We start from the raw sequence: 19,836 nt of genomic DNA, 5'->3' as shown, positions 1-19,836 counted from the left end.
GAGCAAACCTACATCCAGAACCTCAACCTGAGCTACAAATCTGAAAACTCACTAATCGCTGTCCTCCCTTACCCTTGGTCCCATTTCAGTAAATTTCCCTCCTCACTCTCTACAAGTCTTGACATCCTTCCTAAAACGTGGGGGCCAGAATTCAACCCAACGTCTTTCTCGAACCTAATCCACCTTTGATAAGTGAGTTTAACATAATTTCTTTGCTCTTACTCACTGTTTATAAAGTCGAGGATTCTGTCCGTCTCGTTTAACAAGCTTCTGCACCTGAATTTTTACAGATGCACTGTAGAAAGTGTTCTATCTGGGTGCATCACGGTGTGGGATGACAACTTCTCTGACGAGGACCGGGAGGAGCTCCAGGGAGCTGTGAACCCAGCCCAGACCATCGCACAAACCCAACCTTCCATCCACTGATTCCATCTACACGTCCCACTGCCTGGGGAAGGCAGCCGACATCATCACAGACCCCTCCCAGCCTGGTTAGAATCTCCCCCTACTCTCTCCTGTCTGGCAGAAGATACAAAAGCTTAAACACACGTATCAACAGATTCAAGAACAGCTTCTTCCCCGCTGTTATTAGATTGCTCAGCACGGTGGCTCAGTGGTTAGCACTGCTGCCTCCCAGCGTCAGGGACCTGGGTTCGATTTCAGCCTCGGGCATCTGTCTGTGGGGAGTTTGCATCTTCTCCCTGTGTCTGTGTGGGTTTCCTCCGGGTGCTCCGGTTTCCTCCCACAATCCAAAGATGTGCAGGTTTGGGTGGATTGGCCATTCTAAATTGCTCATCGTGATAGGTGCATTAGTCAGAGGGAAATGGGTCTGGGTGGGTTACTCTTCGGAGGGTCGGTGTGGACTTGTTGGGCCAAAGGGCCTGTTTCCACACTGTAGGGAATCTAATCGAATCTAAATGTTGATCTTGCACTCTGTGTACCTTCTCTGCAGCTGTAACACTGTATTCCTTGCTCTGTTCCATCACCCTGATGCACTATGGTATAACCTGCCTGTACCACACACAAAACAAAACTTCCACTGTACCTAGGTACAAATGACAAGAATCAATCAAATTAAAACCTGTCCTTGCAACTTCGTGATAAACAGCCCCCAGGTCCCTCCAAACCAGTTAAATCTGTTCCACTTTTTTGAAACTCAGCTCAAAATCCTGGAACTCCTTGCCTTGAGGGAGGGTGGATGTGCCAACACTCAACAGGCTGGAGCAGTTAACAAAGTCAGCTCACCAGAGCCCTCTCAAGGACAACTAGGGATGGCCAATGAATACAGGTCCAGTCAGTGACACCGAGGTCAGGAGTGACTTTAAACAAATCTGTCTCTCCACCTGGGCGAACTCTTCCCAGCAGCTGCTCACACATCCTCGGTTCACCTGCATCTGCCCAATGTCTCTCCAAAATCTGTTGCTGTCCTTCTCCCTAGTTTTGTTATCTTCCACAAACCACGGAACAGTGTACCACAAATCCAAATCATTAGAATCCCTGCGGTGTGGGAGCAGGCCATTTGGCCCATTGAGTCCACACTGACCCCGCATCTCACCCAGACCCATTCCCCCACTCCCCACCCCTGGAACCATGCACTTCCCATGACTAGCCCGCCCTAAACTGCACACTATGGGACAATTTCCCACGGCCAATCCACCCTAACCTGCACATCCCTGGACACTATGGGACAATTTCGCACGACCAATCCACCCTAACCTGCACATCCCTGGGCACTATGGGACAATTTCCCACGGCCAATCCACCCTAACCTGCACATCCCTGGGCACTATGGGACAATTTCCCACGGCCAATCCACCCTAACCTGCACATCCTGGGCACTATGGGACAATTTCGCACGACCAATCCACCCTAACCTGCACATCCCTGGGCACTATGGGACAATTTCCCACGGCCAATCCACCCTAACCTGCACATCCCTGGGCACTATGGGACAATTTCCCACGGCCAATCCACCCTAACCTGCACATCCCTGGGCACTATGGGACAATTTCCCACGGCCAATCCACCCTAACCTGCACATCCCTGGGCACTATGGGACAATTTCGCACGACCAATCCACCCTAACCTGCACATCCCTGGGCACTATGGGACAATTTCCCACGGCCAATCCACCCTAACCTGCACATCCCTGGGCACTATGGGACAATTTCCCATGACCAATCCACCCATCCCTGGACACTATGGGACAATTTCCCATGACCAATCCACCCTAACCTGCACATCCCTGGACACTATGGGACAATTTCCCATGGCCAATCCACCCTAAGCCGCACATCCCTGGACACTATGGGACAATTTCCCATGACCAATCCACCCTAACCTGCACATCCCTGGACACTATGGGACATTTTCCCACGGCCAATCCACCCTAACCTATACATCCCTGAGCACTATGGGATAATTTCCCATGGCCAATCCACCCTAACCTGCACATCCCTGGGCACTATGGGACAGATTCCCATGGCCAATCCACCCTAACCTGCACATCCTTGGACACTATGGGACAATTTCCCATGGCCAATCCACCCTAACCTGCACATCCCTGGGCACTATGGGCAATTTAGCACGGCCAACCCACCCTAACCTGCACATCCCTGGGCACTATGGGACAATTTCCCATGGCCAATCCACCCTAACCTGCACATCCTGGACACTATGGGACAATTTCCCATGGCCAATACACCCTAACCTGCACATCCCTGGACACTATGGGACAATTTCCCACGGCCAATACACCCTAACCTGCACATCCCTGGACACTATGGGACAATTTCCCATGGCCAATACACCCTAACCAGCACATCCCTGGACACTATGGGACAATTTCCCATGGCCAATCCACCCTAACCTGCACATCCCTGGTCACTATGGGACAATTTCCCACGGCCAATCCACCTATACCTGTACATCTTTGGACTGTGGGAGGAAACTGGAGCACCCGGAGGAAACCCACACAGACCCAGGGAGAACGTGCAAACCCTGTAGAGACAGTTGCCCGAGGGTGGGATCGAACCCAGTACTCCGGAGCTGTCAGGCAGCAGCGCTAACCACTGAGCCACCGTGACATTAATATTTATTGAAAAGAGCAGTGGAGTCAACACAGGTCCCGGCTTATCTATCACTATGATCCTCTTGTCTAAAAAGCACTAATGCTTTCTGCTTCCAAAGTCGCTCAGTCAATTTGATCGCCCCTTTTCACTTTGTCCTGGAATCTTTCATTTTGCCATCAACTCTCTCTGCATTGTTTCAGGTGTATAACTTAACAAACAATATTCAGGAGGATGACTTACAGCATCTCCAGGTTGGTCTGTGTAACTGGGGTAACCATTCTTTATTCTATTATGGGATGTTGGACATTTCTAAATACCCCTGTATTGAGTGTTGCGTTCTGCCGTTTCAGGGGGCATTTAAGACTGAGCCACATCGCTGTGTGGGGTGAGGCGCATGTGAGCCAGACTGCGGAAGGATGGCAGATTTCTCTTTCCCAACGGACATCACTGACTCAAATGGAATTTTACAGGAATCAGTGCCCTCTCCGTCAGCGCTGACCCTCCAACAGTGCCCACTCCCTCAGCACTGACCCTCCGACAGTGCCCTCTCCCTCAGCGCTGACCCTCTGACACTGTCCACTCCCTCAGCACTGATCCTCCGACAGTGCCCACTCCCTCAGCACCGGCCCTCAAACAGTGCCCACTCCCTCAGCACTGACCCTCCGACAGTCCCCACTCCCTCAGCACCGGCCCTCAAACAGTGCCCACTCCCTCAGCACTGACCCTCCGACAGTGCCCATTCCCTCAGCACTGACCCTCCGACAGGGCCCACTCCCTCAGCGCTGACCCTCCGACAGTCCCCACTCCCTCAGCACCGGCCCTCAAACAGTGCCCACTCCCTCAGCACTGACCCTCCGACAGTGCCCATTCCCTCAGCACTGACCCTCCGACAGTGCCCATTCCCTCAGCACTGACCCTCCGACAGTGCCCGCTCCCTTAGCACTGACCCTCCGACAGTGCCCACTCCCTCAGCATTGATCCTCCGACAGTGCACACTCCCTCAGCATTGATCCTCCGACAGTGCCCACTCCCTCAGCATTGACCCTCCGACACTGTCCACTCCCTCAGCACTGACCCTCCAACAGTGCCCACTCCCTCAACACTGACCCTCCGACAGTGCCCACTCCCTCAGCACTAACCCTCTGACAGTGCCCCCTCCCTCAGCGCTGACCCTCCGACAGTCCCCACTCCCTCAGCACCGACCCTCAAACAGTGCCACTCCCACAGCACTGACCCTCCGACAGTGCCCGCTCCCTTAGCACTGATCCTCCGACAGTGCCCACTCCCTCAGCACTGACCCTCCGACAGTGCACACTCCCTCAGCACTGACCCTCCAACAGTGCCCACTCCCTCAACACTGACCCTCCGACAGTGCCCACTCCCTCAACACTGACCCTCCGACAGGGCCCACTCCCTCAGCACTGACCCTCTGACAGTGCACACTCCCTCAGCACTGACCCTTCAACAGTGCCCACTCCCTCAACACTGACCCTCCGACAGTGCCCACTCCCTCAACACTGACCCTCCGACAGTGCCCACTCCCTCAGCACTAACCCTCTGACAGTGCCCCCTCCCTCAGCGCTGACCCTCCGACAGTCCCCACTCCCTCAGCACCGACCCTCAAACAGTGCCCACTCCCACAGCACTGACCCTCCGACAGTGCCCGCTCCCTTAGCACTGATCCTCCGACAGTGCCCACTCCCTCAGCACTGACCCTCCGACAGTGCACACTCCCTCAGCACTGACCCTCCAACAGTGCCCACTCCCTCAACACTGACCCTCCGACAGTGCCCACTCCCTCAACACTGACCCTCCGACAGGGCCCACTCCCTCAGCACTGACCCTCTGACAGTGCACACTCCCTCAGCACTGACCCTTCAACAGTGCCCACTCCCTCAACACTGACCCTCCGACAGTGCCCACTCCCTCAGCACTAACCCTCTGACAGTGCCCCCTCCCTCAGCGCTGACCCTCCGACAGTCCCCACTCCCTCAGCACCGACCCTCAAACAGTGCCCACTCCCTCAGCACTGACCCTCCGACAGTGCCCATTCCCTCAGCACTGACCCTCCGACAGTGCCCACTCCCACAGCACTGACCCTCCGACAGTGCCCGCTCCCTTAGCACTGATCCTCCGATAGTGCCCACTCCCTCAGCATTGACCCTCCGACACTGTCCACTCCCTCAGCACTGACCCTCCAACAGTGCCCACTCCCTCAACACTGACCCTCCGACAGTGCCCACTCCCTCAACACTGACCCTCCGACAGGGCCCACTCCCTCAGCACAAACCCTCTGACAGTGCCCCCTCCCTCAGCGCTGACCCTCCGACAGTCCCCAGTCCCTCAGCACCGACCCTCAAACAGTGCCCACTCCCACAGCACTGACCCTCCGACAGTGCCCACTCTCTCAGCATTGATCCTCCGACAGTGCACACTCCCTCAGCATTGACCCTCCGACACTGTCCACTCCCTCAGCACTGACCCTCCAACAGTGCCCGCTCCCTCAGCATTGAACATCCAACAGTGCCCGTTCCCTCAGCACTGACCCTCTGACAGTCCCCGCTCCCTCAGCACTGACCCTCCGACAGTGCCCACTCCCTCAGCACTGACCCTCTGACAGTGCCCACTCCATCAGCACTGACCCTCCGACAGTGCCCACTCCCTCAGTACTGACCCTCCGACAGTGCCCACTCCCTCAGTACTGACCCTCCGACAGTGCGGCACTCCCTCAGCACTGACCCTCCGACAGTGCGCCCACTCCCTCAGCACTGACCCTCCGACAGTGCCCCCCTCCCTCAGCACTGACCCTCCGACAGTGCGCCCACTCCCTCAGCACTGACTCTCTGACAGTGCTCCCTCCCTCAATAACCGTATTTTCATGCTGGATGATCTCTGGTTTCTGGAGTGCGTCTTGGACCGAGAGTCCCTGTAGTCTGAGGTGTGAGTGACCCCCCAGTGTTACGAGACGGACATGGGCTTTGTAAAGTATTGAGTAGGCTACCCGTCGGAAAGCTAATCCGATTTTAACATCGAGCGGGCTCCTGCTTGGTTCTGTGGCCTTGTTTGCCTGTAACGTTTCTGTTGCAGCTCTTCACTGAATATGGACGTTTGGCTATGGATGAGACCTCACTCAAGCCTTTCCAGGTACAGCAGCACTGTCACAGGGACAGGATACAACAAGAACTCCTCATCAACCTCCTCAATCCGCCAGCCTCACAGCGACTTGTTTGCATTCCCCATTTCCCAATCCATCCAATTTGCAACCACGAGTCCTTCCTGTCAAATGCTGAGTCAATGAGGCAACACTGTGTGAGAGAAGGGTCCCCCTTTCACTGCCCTTGTGCTGCACGAAGGGGAATCAAGAGCGTGTTCCCTCTGATCCCTGCAGATGCAGCCTTCCTTAATCCCCCAGCCCCGTCTCTCTTACTGAAAATAAGAGAGAGACTGTGGGAGGCAGAGCGAGAGAGACAGAAACGTAGACAGAACAAGAGAAACAGGGGAATACGGGGAGACGAAGATAGATAGAGACAGAGAGAGAGAGAGAGAGAGAGATACACGGAGGGAATCAGGGAGACTGGACAGAGAGAGAGTGGGGCAAATAGAGAGGGAAACAAAGATGGAGACAGAGAGAGAGAGAAATATGCGGAGGGACAAGGAGACAGAGGGAGAGAGAAATGGAAGGAGACAGAGATTGAGAGACAGAATGGGAGACACAGGGAGATAGAGAGATAGGCAGAGAGGGGGGATAAACAGAGATGGAGAGAGATATATAGATAAGGAGGGATGGGGGAGACAAATGGAGAAAGAGATTGAAGGAAACAGATTGGAGGCAGATGGAGATTTACAAGGATGTTGCCAGGGTTGCAGGATCTGAGCTACAGGGAGAGGCTGAACAGGCTGGGGCTGTTTTCCCTGGAGCGTCGGAGGCTGAGGGGTAACTTTATAGAGGTTTACAAAATTATGAGGGTCATTGATAGGGTAAATAGACAAAGTCTTTTCCCTGGGGTGGGGGAGTTCAGAACTAGAGGGGCATAGGTTTAGGGTGAGAGGGGAAAGATATAAAAGAGACCCAAGGGGCAACTTTTTCACACAGAGGGTGGTACGTGTATGGAATGAGCTGCCAGAGGATGTGGTGGAGGCTGGTACAATTGCAACATTTAAGAGGCATTTGGATGGGTATATGAATAGGAAGGGTTTGGAGGGATATGGGCCGGGTGCTGGGAAATGGGACTAGATTGGGTTGGGATATATGGTCAGCATGGACGGGTTGGGCCGAAGGGTCTGTTTCAGAGCTGTACATCTGGAGGATTCTATGACACAGAGTGAAATGGGGTGGCATGGTGGCTCAGTGGTTGGCACTGCTGCCTCACAGCACCAGGGTCCCAGGTTCGATTCCAGCCTCGGGCGACTGTCTGTGTGGTGTTTGCACATTCTCCCCGTGTCTGCGTGGGTTTCCTCCCACAGTCCAAAGATGTGCAGGTTAGGGTGGATTGGCCGTGGGAAATTGTTCCATAGTGTCCAGGGATGTACAGGTTAGGGTGGATTGGCCGTGGGAAATTGTCCCATAGTGTCCAGGGATGTGCAGGTTAGGGTGGATTGGCCTTGGGAAATTGTCCCATAGTGCCCAGGGATGTGCAGGTCAGGGTGGATTGGCCGTGGGAAATTGTCCCATAGTGCCCAGGGATGTGCAGGTTAGGGTGGATTGGTCATGGGAAATTGTCCCATAGTGTCCAGGGATGTGCAGGTTAGGGTGGATTGGCCATGGGAAATTGTCCCATAGTGCCCAGGGATGTGCAGGTTAGGGTGGATTGGTCATGGGAAATTGTCCCATAGTGCCCAGGGATGTGCAGGTTAGGGTGGATTGGCCATTGGGAAATTGTCCCATAATGCCCAGGGATGTGCAGGTTAGGGTGGATTGGCCATGGGAAATTGTCCCATAGTGCCCAGGGATGTGCAGGTTAGGGTGGATTGGCCATTGGGAAATTGTCCCATAGTGCCCAGGGATGTGCAGGTTAGGGTGGATTGGCCATGGGAAATTGTCCGATAGTGCCCAGGGATGTGCAGGTTAGGGTGGATTGGTCATGGGAAATTGTCCCATAGTGCCCAGGGATGTGCAGGTTAGGGTGGATTGGCCATTGGGAAATTGTCCCATAATGCCCAGGGATGTGCAGGTTAGGGTGGATTGGCCATTGGGAAATTGTCCCATAATGCCCAGGGATGTGCAGGTTAGGGTGGATTGGTCATGGGAAATTGTTCCAGAATGTTAGGTGCATTAGTCCATGGGAAATATGTCTGGGTGGGTTACTCTTCGGAGGGTTGGTGTGGACTGGTTGGGCCTGTTTCCACACTGTAGGGAATCAAATCTAAAAAAACAGGTGACACTGAAAGCGATTTCAATGTGCTGCTTTCTCCCATCCTCTGTAGACTCTGATGTTTCTGGTCCGGGATTGGAGCTTTCCTTATGAGTATCCATTCGGATTGGAAGGGGGCAAAGATTTTTTGGAGAGGCGACTCCAGGTGAGGAGCGGCCCCAAACATCTCAGAATGGTCACCCCTCTTGCCTCCTTGTCCAGTGCGGATACAGAGCGGGGTGCGATGGCGATGTGAGATGACAGGGGCTCAGTGGAGAGAGGCGAGTCGCGTCCCTGTGGGTGGCTGTTTAAATCATGGGGCAAAACGTTCACATTCGGGCCGCACCGTTCGGGGTGGTGGGGGGGGGGGGTAACGCCAGCCAGCGCTCCCTCTGCATTCCTCTGGGGTTTGGGAACGTGGAACTCTTACACAACACAATCGGAAACTTCAGAGCTGAGACTGAGAGATTTTTATTGGGTAAGGGGGAGTCGAGGGTTCGAGAACCAAGCATGGACGACGGGGCTTAGATATTGTTGAGGTGGGCTCTATCAAACACTCCCGGGACAGGGTTAGACAGCATGGGGTTAGATACAGAGTAAAGCTTTCTCTACACTGTCCCCCCATCAAACACTCCCCAGGACAGGGACAGCACGGGGTTAGATACAGAGTAAAGCTTTCTCTACACTGTCCCCCCATCAAACACTCCCAGGAACAGGGACAGCACGGGGTTAGATACAGAGTAAAGCTCCCTCTACACTGTCCCCCCATCAAACACTCCCAGGGACAGGGACAGCACGGGGTTAGATACAGAGTAAAGCTCCCTCTGCACTGTCCCCCCATCAAACACTCCCCAGGACAGGGACAGCACAGGGTTAGATACAGAGTAATCTCCCTCTACACTGTCCCCCCATCAAACACTCCGAGGGACAGGGACAGCACAGGGTTAGATACAGAGTAAAGCTCCCTCTACACTGTCCCCCCATCAAACACTCCGAGGGACAGGGACAGCACAGGGTTAGATACAGAGTAAAGCTCCCTCTACACTGTCCCCCCATCAAACACTCCCCAGGACAGGGACAGCACGGGGTTAGATACAGAGTAAAGCTCCCTTTACATGTGATACAGTGGTGCTGGAGAGAGTGTGAGGTTTTCGGGAGAGTGTACATTGGGGGGTAACACGAGGTGAATGGTGTTCCACTGGGGACCTCGGCCAGTCTCACTGTTTCGTGATTGCCTCCTTGCTCCCAGGTCAAACCTCACCAACACGAGGAGCTGCAGTTGGTGCGCAAACACATCCACTCTTGCTTCAATCATCTCCAGTGTTTCCTCATGCCCCACCCAGGGCTCAAGGTCGCCACCAACCCTGCCTTCGATGGCAAGCTGAAAGGTAGGTACTGGCATTGATCCGGGAGCTCTGTTATTCCTTCTGCTCTGGGCATCTTCTGTGAATAATGTCCCTCCATTTCGGTTCCACATTAGGACCATCCAAAGCACTCTGCAACCAATGAAGGCCATTCCCATGAGGTACAATCACGAGTTTATATTCATCCGAGGGATGTGGGTAGCACATAATTTATTACCCAGTAAGATGGCATGGTGCCTCAGTGGTTAGCACTGCTGCCTCCCAGCGCCAGGGACCTGGGTTTGATTCTAGCCTCAGGCGACTGTCTGTGTGGAGTTTGCACATTCTCCCCGTGTCTGCGTGGGTTTCCTCTGGGTGCTCCGGTTTCCTCCCACACTCCAAAGATGTACAGGTTATGGTGGATTGGCCGTGGGAAATTGTCCCATAGTGTTCAGGGATGCACAGGTTCGAGTGGATTGGCCGTGGGAAATTGTCCCATAGAGTCCAGGGATGTGCAGGTTAGGGTGGATTGGCCATGGGAAATTGTCCCATAGTGCCCAGGGATGTACAGGTTATGGTGGATTGGCCGTGGGAAATTGTCCCATAGTGTTCAGGGATGCACAGGTTATGGTGGATTGGCCGTGGGAAATTGTCCCATAGTGCCCAGGGATGCACAGGTTATGGTGGATTGGCCGTGGGAAATTGTCCCATAGTGTTCAGGGATGCACAGGTTCGGGTGGATTGGCCATGGGAAATTGTCCCATAGTATCCAGGGATGTGCAGGTTAGGGTGGATTGGCCGTGGGAAATTGTCCCATAGTGTCCAGGGATGTGCAGGTTAGGGTGGATTGGCCATGGGAAATTGTCCCATAGTGTCCAGGGATGTGCAGGTTAGGGTGGATTGGCCATGGGAAATTGTCCTGTAGTGTCCAGGGATGCACAGGTTAGGGTGGATTGGCCGTGGGAAATTGTCCCATAGTGCCCAGGGATGTGCAGGTTAGGGTGGATTGGCCATGGGAAATTGTCCCATAGTGCCCAGGGATGTGCAGGTTAGGGTGGATTGGCCATGGGAAATTGTCCCATAGTGCCCAGGGATGCACAGGTCCGGGTGGATTGGCCATGGGAAATTGTCCCATAGTGCCCAGGGATGTGCAGGTTAGGGTGGATTGGCCATGGGAAATTGTCCCATAGTGCCCAGGGATGTGCAGGTTAGGGTGGATTGGCCATGGGAAATTGTCCCATAGTGCCCAGGGATGTGCAGGTTAGGGTGGATTGACCATGGGAAATTGTCCCATAGTGCCCAGGGATGTGCAGGTTAGGGTGGTTTGGCCGTGGGAAATTGTCCCATAGTGTCCAGGGATGTACAGGTTAGGGTGGATTGGCCATGGGAAATTGTCCCATAGTGTCCAGGGATGCACAGATTCGGGTGGATTGGCCATGGGAAATTGTCCCATAGTGCCCAGGGATGCACAGATTCGGGTGGATTGGCCATGGGAAATTGTCCCATAGTGCCCAGGGATGTGCAGGTTAGGGCGGATTGGCCGTGGGAAATTGTCCCATAGTGTCCAGGGATGTGCAAGTTAGGGCGGATTGGCCGTGGGATATTGTCCCATAGTGTCCAGGGATGTGCAGGTTAGGGTGGATTGGCCATGGGATATTGTCCCATAGTGTCCCGGGATGTGCAGGTTAGGGTGGATTGGCCATGGGAAATTGTCTCATAGTGCCCAGGGATGTACAGGTTAGGGTGGATTGGCCATTGGGAAATTGTCCCATAGTGCCCAGGGATGTGCAGATTAGGGTAGATTCGCCATGGGAAAGTGTCCCACAGTGCCCAGGGATGTGCAGGTTAGGGTGGATTGACCGTGGGAAATTGTCCCATAGTGCCCAGGGATGTGCAGGTTAGGGTGGATTGGCCATGGAAATTGTCCCATAGTGCCCAGGGATGTGCAGGTTAGGGTGGATTGGCCATGGGAAATTGTCCCATAGTGTCCAGGGATGTGCAGGTTAGGGTGGATTGACCATGGGAAATTGTCCCATAGTGTCCAGGGATGTGCAGGTTAGGGTGGATTGGCCGTGGGAAATTGTCCCATAGTGCCCAGGGATGTGCAGGTTAGGGTGGTTTGGCCATGGGAAATTGTCCCATAGTGCCCAGGGATGTGCAGGTTAGGGTGGATTGGCCATGGGAAATTGTCCCATAGTGCCCAGGGATGTGCAGGTTAGGGTGGATTGGCCGTGGGAAATTGTCCCATAGTGTCCAGGGATGTGCAGGTTAGGGTGGATTGGCCATGGGAAATTGTCCCATAGTGTCCAGGGATGTACAGGTTAGGGTGGGTTGGCCATGGGAAATTGTCCCATAGTGCCCAGGGATGTGCAGGTTAGGGTGGTTTGGCCATGGGAAATTGTCCCATAGTGCCCAGGGATGTGCAGGTTAGGGTGGTTTGGCCATGGGAAATTGTCCCATAGTGCCCAGGGATGTACAAGTTAGGGTGGATTGGCCGTGGAAAATGCAGGGTTACAGGAATAGGGTCAGGGGGTGTGGCTTCTGTGTGGTCCAGTCGGGCTGAATGGCCTGAATCCACACAGTAGGGATTCTATGAATCTAATCCGTACTGGACCCAGTTTTGTATGTCATTTGTATCAATGATTTCGATGAGAATCTAGAAGGCATTACTAGCTAGTAAGGTTGATGGTCCAGTGGACAGTGAAGAAGATCATGTAAGATTACAAAGGGATATTGTTTGATTGGGTCAATGGACTGAGGAGTGGCAGATGGAGTTTAATTTGGATAAAGGCAAGGTATTGGATTTTGGTAAAATACACAAGGACAGGGCTTATACAGGTGAATGTTGGGTGTTGGGTAGTGACGTGGACCAGAGAAACCTAGAGGTTCAGGTTTATAATTGGTTGAAGTTTGCATCACATACAGAGAGTGGTTAAGAAGGCATTTGGCACACTTGCCTTCATTGCTCAGACCTTCAAGTGTCGGAGTTGGGACGTCAGGTTGAGGTTGTATAGGACGTTGGTGAATCCATGTGCTATAGGTAGACTCACAACGTCCTCTGGGAGGGAATCCCAGGATTCTGACCCAGCTACACTGAGGGAACGGCCGATATATTTCCAAGTCGGTGTGATGAGTGGCTTGGAGGGGAACTTGCAGAGTGTGGCGTTCCCATGTCTCTGCTTCCCTTGTCCTTTGAGACGGACGTGTTCCTGGGTTTGGAAGGGGTGCTGCGTGAATGTGACGCTGAACAGAGTGCTGGAAGTTGGACGAGTGACCGTGTCAGGAATGGAGATGCTGTTTGGCTTCTCTCTAACTGTTTGATCCGTTAGGAACTGGTTCTTCCTCTCTGACGTAAGACAAAGCCGGGATGAGCTGTTGAATGGCAGGACAGGCGATGCGTTGCAACTGCAGCATGTGGGAGCTCCTGAGCGTCAGTGTGGCCCAGGGCAAATAAGTCTACAGCGGAGGGTGACTGGGCTGGAGACCTGGCTGTCTACACAGGGAGGGGGCAAATTATTTACCAGGAGACAGCCGTGCAGTTGAGGATTGGTCAGTTGTCAGGGACAGAGGAGGGAAGCTGTAGCTGAGGCGTGTAAGAGTACTCAGACAGGAGAAGTGCAGGAGCCTCGGCCTCCACACTTGTTGCAACCTTCAGCTTGTTAGGATCAGTCCCCGGGCAAAATACCCCAGTCAGAATCATACACTCACACAGCACGGAAACAGACCCTTCGGTCCAACCCGTCCATGCTGACCCAGATATCCTGAACTAATCTCGTCCCATCTGCCAGCACCCGGCCCATATCCCTCCAAACCCTTCCTATTCATATACCCATCCAGATGCCTCTTAAATGTTGCAATTGTACCAGCCTCCACCACATCCTCTGACAGCTCATTCCATACACGTACCACCCTCTGCGTGAAAAAGTTGCCTCTCAGCTCCCTTTTGTATCTTTCCTCACTCACCTTAAAACCTAAGCTCTCTACTTATGGATCCCCGACCCCAGGGAAAAGACTTTGTCTATTTACCCTATTCATGTCCCCTCATGATTTTGTAAACCCCTATAAGGTCACCCCTCAGCCTCCGACGCTCCAGGGAAAACAGCCCCAGCCATAGAGTTCGACAGCATGGAGACTGGTCCTTTTGGTCCAAACTGGTCCGTCCACGCTAACCCCAAATCCCTACACTTGGCCCATATCCTTCTAACTCTCTCCTACCCATGTATGTGTCCAAATGCCTTTTAAATGTTGTTAATGTACCTGCGCCAACCCCTTCCACTGGCAGCTCATTCCATCTGCATACCACCCTCTGGATGAAAAGGTTTCCCCTCAGATTCCCTTTTATTCTTTCCCCTCTAACCTTAAACTGATGCCCTCTCCCCCTCGATTCCCCAACCCTGGGAAAAACACTGAGTGCATTCACCCCATCCATGCCTCTCATGATCTTATACACCTCTATAAGGTTCCCAAAGCAGCCTCCTACACTATAAAGAAAACAGTCCTAGCCTGTCTAACCTCTCCTTATAACGTAGACCATGGGGTCCAGGCAACATCCTTGTGAATTTCTTCTGCACTCTTTCCAGTTTAATAACATCCTTCCTATAAAGTGACCAAAACTGAACACAATACTCCAAGTGCATCCTGTATAACTGCAATATAACTTCCCAACTTCTATTCTCAATGCCCTGATTGATGAAGGACAGTGTGCCAAAAGCCTTCTTCACTGCCTTGTCTACCTCGGAGTCCACTTTCAGAGAGGTGTGAACCTGAACTCCAAGATGCCTCTGTTCTACTACACTCCTTCAGGCCCTACCATTCACCACGAAACTCCTACCTTGATTCGACTTCCCAAAAGGCAAGACCTCACTGATCTATTCAGATAATACCACTCGGCCACCCCTCAGCTTTGAGGTTCATCAGTCCTCTTATAAAAACATAACTTGGAATTGAAGCTTGATATATTCATTGATGATCATCACCCTCCTTCTCTGTCTGTCTCTCTGGCTTTCACATGCTCTTTCTCTCCCTCCCCTCTGTCTCTTTCCATCGAACTCTCTCTCCTGCTGTATCTCACTCTTCCCCCCACCCCTCTCTCTGACTGTTTCTGCCTATATCTCACTCTATCTCCCTATTTATCTGGCTCTCTCTCTCTCTCTCTCTCTCTCTGTATCTTAGTGTCTCCCTCTCTCTTTCTCTCTATCTCTGTCTGTCTGTCTGTCTGTCTCTCTCCATCTCTGTGCCTCTCTCTCCATCTCTGTCTGTACCTCAAAACTTTCTCAACACCAGATTATAGTCCAATTTTTGGAACGCTGCTCCTTTATCAGGTGAAGTGACTTGAAATAAATCCACTGGATGATAACCTGGTGTCACGTGACTTCTGACCTTGTCCACCCCCAATCCAACACTGGTGCCACAACATCATGTCTGTATCTCACTCTAGCCCTCTGTCTCACTCATTCCCTCTATCCCACTCTCCACACTTTGTCGATTTCTCACTCTCTCCCCCTCTGTCTGTATCTCACTCTATCTCACCACCTGACTCTCTTTCTGCCTGTATTGCACCCGTTCTTTCTGTCTGTATCTCTCCCTCTGTCTGTATCTGACTGTCTTTCTATCTGTATCTCCCTCTGTCTCCATCTGACTGTCTTTCTGTCTGTATCTCTCCCTCTGTCTGTATCTGACTGTCTTTCTATCTGTATCTCTCCCTCTGTCTCCATCTGACTGTCTTTCTGTCTGTATCTCTCCCTCTGTCTCCATCTCACTGTCTTTCTGTCTGTATCTCTCCCTCTGTCTGTATCTGACTGTCTTTCTGTCTGTATCTCTCCCTCTGTCTGTATCTCACTGTCTTTCTGTCTGTATCTCTCCCTCTGTCTGTATCTGACTGTCTTTCTGTTTGTATCTCTCCCTCTGTCTTCATCTGACTGTCTTTCTGTTTGTATCTCTCCCTCTGTCTCCATCTGACTGTCTTTCTGTCTGTATCTCTCCCTCTGTCTGTATCTGACTGTCTTTCTGTCTGTATCTCTCCCTCTGTCTCCATCTCACTGTCTTTCTGTTTGTATCTCTCCCTCTGTCTGTAGCTCACTGTCTTTCTGTTTGTATCTCTCCCTCTGTCTCCATCTCACTGTCTTTCTGTCTGTATCTCTCCCTCTGTCTGTATCTCACTGTCTTTCTGTCTGTATCTCTCCCTCTGTCTCCACCTGACTGTCTTTCTGTTTGTATCTCTCCCTCTGTCTGTATCTCACTGTCTTTCTGTCTGTATCTCTCCCTCTGTCTCCACCTGACTGTCTTTCTGTTTGTATCTCTCCCTCTGTCTGTATCTCACTGTCTTTCTGCCTGTATCTCTCCCTCTGTCTCCATTTCACTGTCTTTCTGTTTGTATCTCTCCCTCTGTCTGTAGCTCACTGTCTTTCTGCCTGTATCTCTCCCTCTGTCTCCATCTCACTGTCTTTCTGTTTGTATCTCTCCCTCTGTCTGTATCTCACTGTCTTTCTGCCTGTATCTCTCCCTCTGTCTCCATCTCACTGTCTTTCTGTTTGTATCTCTCCCTCTGTCTCCATCTCACTGTCTTTCTGTTTGTATCTCTCCCTCTGTCTCCATCTCACTGTCTTTCTGTTTGTATCTCTCCCTCTGTCTCCATCTCACTGTCTTTCTGTTTGTATCTCTCCCTCTGTCTCCATCTGACTGTCTTTCTGCCTGTATCTCTCCCTCTGTCTCCATCTCACTGTCTTTCTGTTTGTATCTCTCCCTCTGTCTCCATCTGACTGTCTTTCTATCTGTATCTCTCTCTCTGTCTCTATCTGACTCTCTCTCTCTTTGCTGACTGCTGTCCTTCTCCCAAGCCGCAGGTGATGCCAATCTTCTGTAACCACCACCCCCCCCCCCCCCCCGTCCCCCGCCCCATCTCTCACTGACCCTCAGCCCTGTTTGATTGTTGAGAATGTCTTTCCCTCTCCCAGCATGAGCCCCTCTCTCCCCCCTCTGTACCCCAACCCATCATACTTAGCTCCGACCTCCTCTCTCTCTCTCTCTCGGGCAGACATCGACAATGACTTCAAGACGAATCTGCAGGCTCTGATCCACTCACTGCTCAGTCCCGAGAACCTGGTGGAGAAAGAGATTGGTGGCTCCAAGGTCACCTGCAGGAACCTGCTGGAATATTTCAAGGTGGGTGCCCACCCCCCCCAACGTTCTGATTGATTAATTTTATTGTCATGTGTACCAAAATAGATTAGATCACTTACAGCATGGAAACAGGCCCTTCGGCCCAACAAGTCCACACCGCCCCGCCGAAGCACAACCCACTCATACCCCTACATCTACCCCTTACCTAACACTACGGGCAATTTAGCATGGCCAATTCACCTGGCCAGCACATCTTCGGACTGTGGGAGGAAACCGGAGCACCCGGAGGAAACCCACACAGACACAGGGAGAACGTGCAAACTACACACAGTCAGTCGCCTGAGGGGGGAGTTGAACCCGGGTCTCTGGCGCTGTGAGGCAGCAGTGCTAACCACCGTGCCACCGTGCCACCACGCCACCACAAATACAGTGAGCAGGACAGGCAACACGCAGTAAGCCAGGACGTACAGATCAAAAAGACCAAGGCACACAGCCTCCATTCCACAGGGTGTGCACGGGGCAAGATCAATGTTAGCAAGGTCAGCATGATATAAGACTAGGGAGTCCGTCCATCGGTCTAATAACGGGCAGGAAGAGGCTGTTTGTGAAGCTGCTGGTGCGTGTGTTCAGGCCTCTGTATCTTCTGCCTGAAGGAAGAGGTTGTGGGAGAGCATTCCTATGGAAAGGAGAAGACATGATTCAGGTAAACCAGGGCAGTAAAGGGTCGGGCATCTGGAGGCAGAGCTAGACAGCAAGACCCTTAGACAAAGGTGGATTATGACCCATTGTCAGTTACGAGTGAGAAACAGGCCGAACGGAGAAGGTTCAGTGCTCAAAGCGAAACAGGAAATCAAAAAAGAGATTCAGAGACTGGCAGCAAAGCAAACATACAGGTGGCAGCACGGTGCCTCGGTGGTTAGCATTGCCCTCCCAGGAACCCGGGTTCGATCCCACCCTCGGGTGTCTGTCTGTGTGGAGTTTGCACATTCTCCCCGTGACTGCGTGGGATTCCTCCAGCTGCTCCAGTTTCCTCCCACAGTCCAAAGATGTGCAGGTTAGGGTGGATTGGCCATGGGAAATTGTCCCATAGTGTCCAGGGATGTGCAGGTTAGGGTGGATTGGCCGTGGGAAATTGTCCCATAGTGTCCAGGGATGTGCAGGTTAGGGTGGATTGGCCGTGGGAAATTGTCCCATAGTGTCCAGGGATGTGCAGGTTAGGGTGGATTGGCCATGGGAAATTGTCCCATGGTGCCCAGGGATGTGCAGGTTAGGGTGGATTGGCCGTGGGAAATTGTCCCATAGTGCCCAGGGATGTGCAGGTTAGGGTGGATTGGCCGTGGGAAATTGTCCCATAGTGCCCAGGGATGTGCAGGTTAGGGTGGATTGGCCGTGGGAAATTGTCCCATAGTGTCCAGGGATGTACAGGTTAGGGTGGATTGGTCGTGGGAAATTGTCCCATAGTGCCCAGGGATGTACAGGTTAGGGTGGATTGGCCGTGGGAAATTGTCCCATAGTGCCCAGGGATGTGCAGGTTAGGGTGGATTGGCCGTGGGAAATTGTCCATAGTGCCCAGGGATGTGCAGGTTAGGGTGGATTGGCCATGGGAAATTGTCCCATAGTGTCCAGGGATGTGCAGGTTAGGAAATTGTCCCATAGATAGGGAGGGGGTGTAGGAGCTAGAGGGCGTTACAGAGATAGGGAGGGGGTGTAGGGGCTGGAGGGGGTTACAGAGATAGGGAGGGGGTGTAGGGGCTGGAGGGGGTTACAGAGATAGGGAGGGGGTGTAGGGGCTGGAGGGGGTTACAGAGATAGGGAGGGGTTGTAGGGATTGGAGGGGGGTTACAGGGATAAGGTGGGGGTGTAGGGGCTGGTGGAGATTACTGCGATAGGGAAGGGCATGAGGGTGGATTTGTAATTTAAAATGCAGACGCTGTAACCTGGGAGTGAGGGTGAGCCAGTGAAGAGAGCCATTGGTGTTTGACTGGGAAACAATACAGTCTCAAACACACTCACCCTGCTTGAGCCTGGGCTGTGGACAGCAGCTGGGAGTAGGCCTGGAGGGAGTTGCAACACTGGAGTCTCGAGGTTGCCCTGCACTCGGTGAGCTGAGACTGTGAGCGGACGGGTCGGTGGGTGGGTGGGTGGGGGAAGTCCCAGCCTCACTCTGTGTCTACTGTCAAATCGGAGCCGTTGGCCCACTGTCCCCACTCATCCTTTTTGTCCCTGTATTCTGTGATCCAGGTTTACATGAAAGTTTTCCAAGGTGAGGACCTCCCGCATCCCAGATCCATCCTGGAGGTAAGAACGAGTGCTTATTGTTGTGTGACATGGTAATTCCCACAGACAGGGACCCCTGGGACAGTGGTGGTGTAGGGGGACGGGACGGGATAGTAATGATCCACTCCATTCCCAGTTAGATTGCTATCCCAGAATCTTGGCACAGTGGCTCAATGGTCAACACTGCTGCCTCAGAGCACCAGGGACCCAGGTTCGATTCTACCCCGTGTCTGTGTGGGTTTCCTCCCACAGTCCCAAAGATGTGCAGGCTCGGGGGAGTCGGCCATGTTGTATCACCCGAGGGATGTGCAGGCTCGGGGGGGTCAGCCATGGTGTATCACCCGAGGGATGTGCAGGCTCGGGGGGGTCGGCCATGTTGTATCACCCGAGGGATGTGCAGGCTCGGGGGGGTCGGCCATGTTGTATCACCCGAGGGATGTGCAGGCTCGGGGGAGTCGGCCATGTTGTATCACCCGAGGGATGTGCAGGCTCGGGGGGGTCGGCCATGTTGTATCACCCGAGGGATGTGCAGGCTCGGGGGGGTCGGCCATGTTGTATCACCCGAGGGATATGCAGGCTCGGGGGAGTCGGCCATGTTGTATCACCCGAGGGATGTGCAGGCTCGGGGGAGTCGGCCATGGTGTATCACCGGAGGGATATGCAGGCTCGGGGGGG

General features: G+C 53.1%; 1 protein-coding gene across 1 annotated transcript in view; it reads left to right on the top strand.

The window, feature by feature from the left end:
• LOC140457195 (atlastin-2-like) overlaps positions 1–19,836 on the top strand; it is a 39,166-nt gene that overhangs the window by 3,704 nt on the left and 15,626 nt on the right. Inside the window, exons 4-9 of the mRNA XM_072551256.1 lie at positions 3,272–3,322; positions 6,159–6,215; positions 8,496–8,588; positions 9,672–9,810; positions 16,799–16,926; positions 19,126–19,182. Coding sequence (XP_072407357.1) covers positions 3,272–3,322; positions 6,159–6,215; positions 8,496–8,588; positions 9,672–9,810; positions 16,799–16,926; positions 19,126–19,182 — 525 coding nt within the window. The remainder of the gene's footprint in view (positions 1–3,271; positions 3,323–6,158; positions 6,216–8,495; positions 8,589–9,671; positions 9,811–16,798; positions 16,927–19,125; positions 19,183–19,836) is intronic.

The sequence above is a fragment of the Chiloscyllium punctatum genome, chromosome 31 (genome assembly GCF_047496795.1).
Source record: "Chiloscyllium punctatum isolate Juve2018m chromosome 31, sChiPun1.3, whole genome shotgun sequence".
In the NCBI taxonomy this organism is placed as follows: domain Eukaryota; kingdom Metazoa; phylum Chordata; class Chondrichthyes; order Orectolobiformes; family Hemiscylliidae; genus Chiloscyllium; species Chiloscyllium punctatum.
This window is presented reverse-complemented; position numbering and strand designations above follow the sequence as displayed.